This window comes from Giraffa tippelskirchi, chromosome 4 (genome assembly GCF_054371585.1).
Source record: "Giraffa tippelskirchi isolate mGirTip1 chromosome 4, T2T-mGirTip1v1.2.pri, whole genome shotgun sequence".
In the NCBI taxonomy this organism is placed as follows: domain Eukaryota; kingdom Metazoa; phylum Chordata; class Mammalia; order Artiodactyla; family Giraffidae; genus Giraffa; species Giraffa tippelskirchi.
The window spans coordinates 44,451,691-44,462,523 of record NC_137278.1 but is presented as its reverse complement, the minus strand read 5'-3'; the positions used below and the strand labels follow the sequence as shown (position 1 = coordinate 44,462,523).

At 39.9% G+C, this 10,833-nt stretch overlaps 1 protein-coding gene across 4 annotated transcripts in view; it reads left to right on the top strand.

The window, feature by feature from the left end:
* Nucleotides 1–1,669: 1,669 nt before the first annotated feature.
* Nucleotides 1,670–10,833, top strand: part of COMMD1 (copper metabolism domain containing 1) — a 155,275-nt gene continuing 146,111 nt past the window's right edge. For all 4 annotated transcript variants that reach the window (XR_014081768.1, XR_014081767.1, XM_081588445.1 and 1 more), the window contains exon 1: nt 1,670–1,853. Coding sequence is in view for 2 of the 4 variants with exons in the window: in XM_081588445.1 (XP_081444571.1) it covers nt 1,677–1,853 (177 nt within the window). In the remaining 2 variants the exon portion in view is untranslated. The remainder of the gene's footprint in view (nt 1,854–10,833) is intronic.

Here is a 10,833-nt window from a genome sequence, read left to right as displayed (position 1 = left end):
GAGTAATTTCCTCTCTGAGTAGGCCCTGGGGTTGAAGAGGGAAATCAGCAGAAGCAAAATGAGGGGTCTGCAACCTGATGAATTGATAGCTCCGCATTGGCAAATGTAAGGGTTGTGTTTTGCAGAGCTTGTTATTGTTGTTCAGTCGCTACGACCTGTCCGACTTTCTGCGATCCCATGGACTGCAGCACGCCAGGCTTCTCTGTCTATCACTATCTCCCTGAGTTTGCTCAAACTCATGTCCATTGAGTCAGTGATTCTATCCAGCCGTCTCATCCTCTGTCGCCCCCTTCTCTTGCCCTCAAGTTTTCCCAGCATTACGGTCTTTTACAATGAGTCGGCTCTTCGCATCAGGTGCAGAGCTGGGAGCTGCCAACAGCGACCTCTGCTGGCACTCCGCCGCCACTTTCCTCTCGCGCATTTGTCCAGCAGTTTAGAAAAGGCAGAGGAACCAGAGATCAAATTGCCAATATCCGCTGGATCATCGAAAAAGCAAGAGAGTTCCAAAAAAACATCTATTTCTGCTTTATTGACTATGCCAAAGCCTTTGACTGTGTGGATCACAATAAACTGTGGAAAATTCTGAAAGAGATGGGAATACCAGACCATCTGACCTGTCTTTTGAGAAACCTGTATGCAGGTCAGGAAGCAACAGTTAGAACTGGACATGGAACAACAGACTGGTTCCAAATAGGAAAAGGAGTAAGTCAAGGCTGTATATTGTCACCCTGCTTATTTAACTTATATGCAGAGTACATCATGAGAAACGCTGGACTGGAAGAAACACAAGCTGGAATCAAGATTGCCGGGAGAAATAATCAATAACCTCAGATATGCGGATGACACCACCCTTATGGCAGAATGTGAAGAAGAACTAAAGAGCCTCTTGATGAAAGTGAAAGAGGAGAGTGAAAAAGTTGGCTTAAAGCTCAACATTCAGAAAACTAAGATCATGGCATCTGGTCCCATCACTTCATGGGAAATAGATGGGGAAACAGTGGAAACAGTGTCAGACTTTATTTTTTGGGGCTCCAGAATCACTGCTGATGGTGACTGCAGCCATGAAATTAAAAGACGCTTACTCCTTGGAAGGAAGGTTATGGCCAACCTAGACAGCATATTTAAAAGCAGAGACATTACTTTGCCAACGAAAGTCCGTCTAGTCAAGGCTATGGTTTTTCCAGTGGTCATGTATGGATGTGAGTTGGACGGTGAAGAAAGCTGAGCGCCGAAGAATTGATGCTTTTGAACTGTGGTGTTGGAGAAGACTCTTGAGAGTCCCTTGGACTGCAAGGAGATCCAATCAATACATCCTAAAAGAGATCAATCCTGGGTGTTCATTGGAAGGTCTGATGTTGAAGCTGAAACTCCAATACTTTGGCCACCTCATGCGAAGGGTTGACTCGTTGGAAAAGACCCTAATGCTGGGTAGGATTGGGGGCGGGAGGAGAAGGGGACGACAAGAGGATGAGATGGTTGGATGGCATCACCGACTCGATGGACATGGGTTTGGGTAGACTCCGGGAGTTGGTGATGGACAGAGAGGCCTGGCGTGCTGCAATTCATGGGGTCGCGAAGAGTCGGACACGACTGTGCGACTGAAATGAACTTAGGCCCATCTCGGCTGCCGTAGCGCTGTCGCGTTCAGCTGTTGGGGGGAGTGGCCTCTGCTAACCATGGCGGCCGAGCTTGAGGGTTCCAAGTGTCTGAGTGGGCTGTTGAGCGGCCTGGCTCAGGACACTTTCTACGGGCACCCGGGCATCACGGAGGAGCTGCTGCGGAGCCAGCTGTATCCGGAGGTGTCACCTGAGGAATTCCGCCCCTTTCTGGCTAAGATGAAGGGGATTCTTAAGGTACCGCTTCTCCCCGCAGCCTCCGCTGCGAAGCCGAGTCTCCTCCCCGCCGCCCTCCGACTGGTCCCCTCCGAAGCCGAAAGGCTTCCCTCTTCAGACCTCCACTCCAGGGGCTCCATGTTATGCTCCATCAGGTTCCCGGCGCTCGCTCTGTCGCCCCTTCTCACTTTCTTAGGGCTCCCGGCAGCAGTGCTGACTGACACCCACCGAAGACTCGGGTTTTGTCTCCAGGCACTTCTCTGTTGTGTAGGTCACGATTTCGAGTTGCCCCTGCAGATCTCTGCGCTCCATACTTTTTAATATTAAGAGCGATTAAACCAGCAGTTTTCCTGGGCCGTTGAAGTGTTCAAGAGTGTTAGTGGTCAAGTTTTTGCCGGGATAACGGGTGGATTAGCCCGAGGGAACCCCTGTCAAGCAGTCTCCTATAGAACGGTTAAAAGAGCACGTTCATCAGCTTGAAGTTGATCAAAGCGTAGCTCAGCCTTTCCCAATAGAAATGCAACGAGAGCCAAACATAACAACTTTACAATTTCTAGTAGCCGCATTAAAAAAAAGTAAAAAGAAAAACGTGAAATTAATTTTAATATTTAACCCAATATATCCAAAGTATTTTTCCCATGTAATCAATATACAAAATATTAATGAAATGTTTTATATTAGTTTTTTCATTAAGTCTTTGAAATCTGGTGTATATTTTGCATTTAAAGCACATGTCAAATTGGACTAGTCACTACTGCAAGTGTTCAGTAGTCATATGTGGCTAATGGCTACCTTATTGGACCATACTGGATTAGACTAAGAACTAGCAATAGGATGGAATCTAGTAATGAAGTGTACTCAAGAGATAATTTGTAGAAATTTATTTTGGGGGGGCTTTCTATGTGTTAGTAATTCTTTTAGACATTTTCTATTTTGTTTAATTTGTTTCTTGCAAAAACCTTATGTGCTACACCCCTATTTTAAAGATTGGGAAATAGGCTCTGGGAACCTAAGCATTTAGCCTAATGGTTACACTGATTTTGAATCTGGAAAAAGAAAACCAAAGCAATTATTGAACAGAAAGTAAATGGATTGTCTTATTGAAATGTAAGGAGTAATATCTCATATGTGATTCTAGACATTTTAAGTAATTTTAGTTATGATGAGTCACTAGGGAATGTCTTCTGTTTCTATCAAATGTTACTCTTAAAGTGATAAGAAAAGATTTCTTGGAGAATTTGACATCTTACCTGAATTTCTGAAGTGTTTGCTAGGCCTATAAGGGAATGAGGATAAGGAACTGAAGGCTGAATAGTAAGAACACAATGTTATACAATCTCTAAATATTGGGGGATATTTTGAATCTTTTGTTATGACAAAAGTCGAAGTATACTGAGAAAGAAGATAATGGAAACTTTCCTTTATTTTCTTTAAAATACATTGCCATGTAATATCTAGGTCTTGCTCTCACTATTTCAGTCCTCTGCCTGAGGCTGGATTGAGTAGCAGGACTCTTTGGATATTGGGAGTAGAACTGAAGATTTGCCTGTGCTTCACAGCACAGCCTCTGCACAGCTGATTGGTTTGAGGTAGGAAGGGAAAAAACCTTTGACTGGTTGACTTAGGGCTGAAACTATGGGCTTAAGATAACATCAAGTTCCAGTCTTCATTTACCGTGTAAGCACCACTGAGGGATAAACATCTCTAATTCTTATGAAAACATAAAAAGTAAATATGAATTTTAAACAAAAAGGATTCCAGCGGAGGTGGAATGTCCATCTGCAATAGAAGAGAACATACACAAATAAACATGATACAAAGATGCATAGTATTTGGAAATAGAGGTCTGAGTGGACTACTATGGACAGAAAAGAGATATTAGCTCTTTCTGGCAAATTTCTTGGAGATGCCATTTTTGTTGCTCTTGAAGAAAGTATAGAGTATTTTAGATTAAAATGAAGGGCAGCCACATAGGACATTTAGGCTAAGAAAATAGCAGAGGTGGAGCAGGAAAATGTAGAGCAGGTTCAAGAAATGGTGAACAGTCTAATTTGACCAATGCATGGCCATACCCAGTTTGGAGTATTGGTGGAGGAGGCAAGAAAAGAGTGAAACTACTTTTTATTCCTTTATTCCTACTAACCTTTATTCCTGCTTTTTAGCAGGTTATACTTTTTTCCCCTTCAATTAAATTTTGATAAAGTACACAAAACATAAAATTTATCATCTTAACCGTTTCAAAGTATACAGTTCATTGGTATTAAATACATTGATAATGTTGTACATCCATCACAACCATCTGTATCTATAACTATTCACCTTGTAGAACTGAAACTCTTACCCCTTAAACAGTAACTCCATATAAATCACATCTCACTCCCTGACCAGCGCCCTCCATTTTACTTTGTGTCTTTATGATTTTGACTACTCTAAGTGTCACATATAAGTGGAATCATATAGTATTTGACTTTTTTTGTGACTGGATTATTTCATTCCAGCATGGTGTCTTTAAGGTTCATCCATGTTATAGTGTATGTTAGAAATTCCTTCCTTTCAAAGACTAAATAATAGTTCATTGTATGTATCAGTATGCACCACATTTTGCTTATCCATTCATCTGTCAGTGAACACTTAGGTTGCTTCCTTGCTTTAGCTGTGAATATGGGTGTACAAATACCTCTTTGAGACCCTGCTTTCAATTCTTCTGGGTATATACCCAGAAGTGGAATTGCTGGATCATATGGTAATTCTATTTTTAATTTTTTGAGAAACTGCCATACTGTTTTCAACAGCAGCTGTGTCATTTTACATTCCCACCAACAGTGTACAAGAATTCCAATTTCTTCACATCCTTATCAGCACTTGTTATTTTCTGTGTCTGTGTGTATGTTTTGATAGTAGCCATACTAATGACTATGAAGTGGGCAAGGTATACGTTTTTATATAATGATGACTGCAGAGGTCAGAACAATTTTTTCTTCTGTCTATGGAGTCTCAACAATCTTGAATTCAACATGCAGGCTAGAAGAAAAGCAGTGAGGAAAAATACTAAAGAAAAAAATGTGGGAATCTAAACAGAGGGGAAAATAAACTAAGGATAAAAATGGAGTAGTGCCATACCTTTCAGTGATCTATAGAGTATCAAGTTCTATAAAGAGAGTGAAAATGACGAGGGACAACAAAGGTAGGAGGAAAGGAAGGAAGGGATGTGTAACTCCTAGCAGGGAATAGGCAGTGGGTATATGTTAATAGTCTCCTTATTGCCAGCTGCCTGCCTTCATTTATTCATAGGCTATGTTTCAAGTTCAGCTGCTTCCTGAGCTGTAGTCTTTCCCTCTAACCTTCCCATTCTGTGCCCAGGTGTAGTGTGCTGATTGCTCACGTTTGTACTGGTCTCTGTTTTCCACTTGAACTGGAGCTTTTCTACCCTACTTGGCTGGGACATTAACCCTCTGTAGCTTTGCCTGTTGATAACAGACGGGCAAACCCTTCCTCAGTGTGTAGATACATGAAGCTGACTATTCACTTGCTTTAGTTTTATTTTTTGGTATCTCCTGAGAAGCAGTGAAATTAGTGAATTGAGTTTGGTGTATTTAGTTAGGGAAATGACATCCTATATAAATACTCTGCCGTTTTTATCTAATTTTTTTTTTGCTCGTATTTATAATTTCAACTTCTCATAGATATGTGTGCTTAATCTCAGTTTCTTGCTTCTGCTGTTAACCTCGCAGGGATGCTCCTCAATTCTAGTTTGCTAGAATTCTGGAGAAAGATCTTAACTATGAAGCTGGATCACAGTTTGTACACTTTTGTTCTGTATTCACTACTGCCCTCTGTTGGTGATGATATTATTATATTTCCTCACCGAAATTTCATATTAAACAACTTTTAATGAAAATTCTATTGAATTTTGTTTTGTCTATTGTTGTTGATATAGGGCTTTCCCAGTGGTTTAGCGGTAAACAATCTGCCTGTGGTGCAGCAGATGCAGTTGACAAAGATTCAATCTCTGGGTCAGGAAGATCCCCTGGAGGAGGAGATGGCAACCTATTCTAGTATTCTTGCCAGGAAAATCCTATGGTCAGAGGAGCTTCTCAGGCTACAGTTGTGGGGTTGCAAAGAGTTGGACGCAAGTGAGCGCTCACGCGAGGGCTCGCGAGGGCGTGCGAGCGTGCGCGCGCACACAGACACACACACGCACACATATTGTGGATATAATTCTGTATTCACATTGTCAATCAAAAGTTAATTTTGCCATTTCTCTTTCTTGCTATCTTTTTTTTAAAAAATTGAAGTATAGTTGATTTACAGTGTGTTAGTTTCAGGTGTATAGCATATGATTCAATATTTTTGTAGATTATACTCCATTTAAAGTTATTAGAAAATAATGGCTATATTTTTCCTGGGCTGTACAATCTATCCTTATTGCTTATTTATTTTATACTATCTTCTCTGTGGTGGCTCAGATGGTAAAAGCAACTGCCTGCAGTGTGGGAGACCCGGGTTTGATCCCTGGGTCAGGAAGATCCCCTGGAGAAGGAAATGGAAACTCACTCCAGTACTCTTGCCTGGAAAGTTCCATGGATGGAGGAGCCTGGTGGGCTACAGTCCATGGGGTTGCAAAGAGTCGGACACGACTGAGCGACTTCACTTTCACTTTTCATCTTCTCTATAATTTGTATTAAAAATATGTTTAAATCCTATTTAGAAATCTATAAATACATGCAGCAGTTTATGGTTTGGCTTTCCTGTTCCACTTTTGTCTCCTACAGTCTGTCTCCTACCTCCTACAGCACAGCTACCAGTGAACCTCGTTTTCTCCCCAACTTTATTGAGATATGACAAATAAACCAGTGATCTTTTTAAAACATACAGCATACCTACTAACTGCTCTGCTTTCAACCATGTCATATTCATGAGCTTAAAATAAGATCCAGTCCTTTTTACCATAGCCTGTAGTTTCCTGTGATCTCACCGTTACCAGTTTCTCTGATCTCATTGTCTTATTCCAGCCCCACTAACATTGTCTTTATTTAAACCTGTTAGGTGCTTTCTGAATCTGTTCAGGACCTTTGCAGGTAGTTGTCCGTATTCCTGCAGTGCTTTTTCCCCAGATATTCATTTGGATTGTTTATTTACTTCATTCACTCTCTAGGTAAAAGTGATTTCCTATGAGGTCTTCCCTGATCCATGCAAAGAGCCTCAACCTTCCTCCCCCACTCTTTTTGCCCTGCTTTACTTATTCTCATACTTCTTACTAACTGCAATTATGTATTCCCTATTGGAATGTAAGCATTAAGAGGGCAGGACTTTATTATTACTTTTTTCCCTTTTTTTTAATCACTAACACATAAAACTGTTTTTGGCACATGGTATACATTTAGTAAAAATCTGTAGAATATGTGAATGAATGGATAGTGCTTAAATGTGGAGATTGCCATTAAAATTAATCACAAAGAGAAAACCTATATTACTTCTGTATGGAAAGAGCTGGAAGGAATCATACTGTGGAAGGTTGTAATCAGGGATCAGCAAACTGTGACCCCTGGGACAAATCTGGCCTGCAGCCCATTTTTATAAATAAATTTTTACTGGATCATGGCCATGTGCTCATTCATTTACATCTTGTCTGTAACAGCTTTCACCACTGTAATAATAGAGTTAAGTGGTTGTAACAGAGATCTTGTGGCCTTCACAGCCTAAGATATTTATTACCTGAATCTTTACAGAAAAAGTTTGGTGATTCCTTTTTCAGAATTTGTTCCTAAATTCATGTTTAATACTTGGAAACAATATTGTATATAAATTATACGTTGGTTGCTGCTGCTGATTTAGTTGCTAAATCATGTCCGACTCTGCGACCCTATGAACTGTAGCCCACCAGGCTCCTCTGTCCATGGATTTCCCAGGCAAGAATACTGGAGTGGGTTGCCATTTCCTTCTCCAGAGAATCTTCCTGGCACAGGGATCAAACCTCTGTCTTCTGCTTGGCAGGTGGATTCTTATACCACTGAGCCGCCAGGAAAGCCCTATTTGTTGGTTACTTGATAGAAATCTAAAATAGAAATATTTAAGAAATAGAGATTATTTGGTCTTATGCACTCTTGAGGAATTTCACTAATCTCTTCTTCAGGTCATGAAGTTTGTGGTAAATGAGAAATAAGCTTTAATAATTCTGTAGTACTGCATGTGTTTTTGGTAAGACATAATTTGAATTTGGATTTTTTTCATAGTAAGAGGATGTAAAATTTGTTTATTAATATAAAATGTATAAAATTAATGTTGCAAGCTTAAGAGTCAAGTTTTACCATCAATGTATGAAAACTGGTTTACGTTTATATGAGAAAATAACATCAGTAACATATTAAGATTTAAAGTAGTAAAAGATTAAGAAATATTTTTATCTATAAAAACCTGCTTTTGTCTCTACTCTTGAAGCTATGAAAGTTTGTAATTTTTTGAGAACTAGATTGAACGGGAAGGAAAGACCTGTGGTAATACAGTTTTCGTGTGTCTTACAATAGAGATCGGTCTTCTGAAGGATGCTGCATTTAGTTAATTTTCAGTTTTGCAAACATTTAGCTACCTATATGCTTTCCCTTAATACTTCTTATTGTAAATATTATTTAACTTTACAGAAAATATAGAACTTAGATGTGTAAAAACACACAAGTATCATCTGTTGACATAAGTTCAGTTCAGTTCAGTCGCTCAGTCTTGTTCGACTCTTTGCGACCCCATAGACTGCAGCACACCAGGCCTTGCTGTTCATCACCAACTCCCGGAGTTTACCCAAAATCATGTCCATTGAGTTGGTGATGCCATCTAACTATCTCATCCTCTGTTGTCCCCTTCTCCTCCTGCCCTCAATCTTTCCCAGCATCAGGGTCTTTTCAAATGAGTCAGCTCTTCACATCAGGTGGCCAAAGTACTGGAGTTTCAGCTTCAGCATCAGTCCTTCCAATGAACACTCAAAACTGATCTTTTTTAGGATGGACTGGTTGGATCTCCTTGAAGTCCAAGGGACTCTCAAGAGTCTTCTCCAACACCACAGTTCAAAAGCATCAGTTCTTCTGCACTCAGCTTTCTTTATAGTCCAACTCTCACATCCATACATGACTACTGGAAAAACCATAGCCTTGACTAGACGGACCTTTGTTGACAAAGTAATGTCTCTGCTTTTTAATATGCTATCTAGGTTGGTCATAACTTTCCTTCCAAGGAGTAAGCATCTTTTAATTTCATGGCTGCAATCACCAGCTGCAGTGATTTTAGAGCCCCCAAAAATAAAATTAGCCACTGTTTCCCCGTCTATTTGCTGTGAAGTGATGGGACCGGATGCCATGATCTTAGTTTTCTGAATGTTGAGATTTAAGCCAACTTTTTCACTCTCCTCTCACTTTCATCAAGAGGCTCTTTAGTTCTTCTTCATTTTCTGCCATAAGGGTGGTGTCATCTGCATATCTGAGGTTATTGATATTTCTCCCGGCAATCTTGATTCCAGCTTGTGTTTCATCCAGCCCAGCTTTTCTCATGATGTACTCTGCATATAAGTTAAGCAGGGTGACAATATACAGCCTTGATGTACTCCTTTTCCTATTTGGAACCAGTCTGTTGTTCCATGTCCAGTTCTAACTGTTGCTTTCTGACCTGTATACAGATTTCTCAAGAGGCAGGACAGGTGATCTGGTATTCCCATCTTTTTCAGAATTTTCCACACTTTGTTGTGATCCATACAGTCAAAGGCTTTGTCATAGTTAATAAAGCAGAAGTAGATGTTTTTCTGGAACTCTTGCTTTTTTGATGATCCAGCAGATGTTGGCAATTTGATCTCTGGTTCCTTTGCCTTTTCTAAAACCAGCTTGAACATCTGGAAGTTCATGGTTCATGTATTGCTGAAGCCTGGTTTGGAGAATTTTGAACATTACTTTACTAGCATGTGAGATGAGTGCAGTTGTGCGGTAGTTTGAGCATTCTTTGGCATTGCCTTTCTTAGGGATTGGAATGAAAACTGACCTTTTCCAGTCCTGTGGCCACTGCTGAGTTTTCCAAATTTGCTGACGTATTGAGTGCAGCACTTTCACAGCATCATCTTTTAGGATTTGAAATACGTCAACTGAATTCCATCACCTCCACTAGCTTTGTTTGTAGGTTTATGAAATAATTATAGTAAACCCAGGGAAATTTAGCAATGCTTGTTTGTAAGCTTTTTTTTTTTGTCATTCCTTTGTTTTTAAAGACAAAGAATGGTTGTTTCATTCCTCTAGGTATAGTGAGGGCACCTCTCACATGAGGATTTTATGACCTGTTTCAGAGAAGGATTGGTGCGGATGTCAGGGCGACCTTCCTGCTCTTTTTTTCTCAGATTCCTTCACCTTATGATAGTCAATATGCCAGGGTGCCATAATTTGGGGTAGCATGTCCCCATCACCACCAGCCTCTCTCTCTCTCTTTTTTAAATACAAGGTGGGGAGCATACACTACATAATTTTCTGCATTTGACTTTTAAAAAATTTGTCTGTTTTTTTAATACTATCCTTGAATATGAGGAATTTAGTGCATTTGTACTCAGCACTGGAGAGAGTTTTTTGCAAAGGCTTTTGAAGAACATTATATAGCTATCTTGTTTTTGGGTATGATGTAAATTGAAGAGGTTAAATTCCTATAAAGAGATACCCTGTTTAATCTTTTTAATATTCCAGTAGTTTAATGTTTTTCATACTGTGGTGTGTGTGTCTTTACTTTTATTATTGGTATATGTTGCTGTTATTATTTATTTTTAAAAATTTAATCCTAGTCCTCTGTCACTTTAGCTAACTTGTATTTGTATGGCAGCTTCCTTTATTTATTTTTAATTTTTTTGGCCATGCCATGCAGCTTATGGGATCCTAATTCCCTCACCAGAGATTGAACCCGGACCCTTTCAGCAGTGAGAGCACAGAGTCCCAACCACTGGACTGCCAGGGAATTCCTTGGTATATATTATCTTAAAAGCACAATT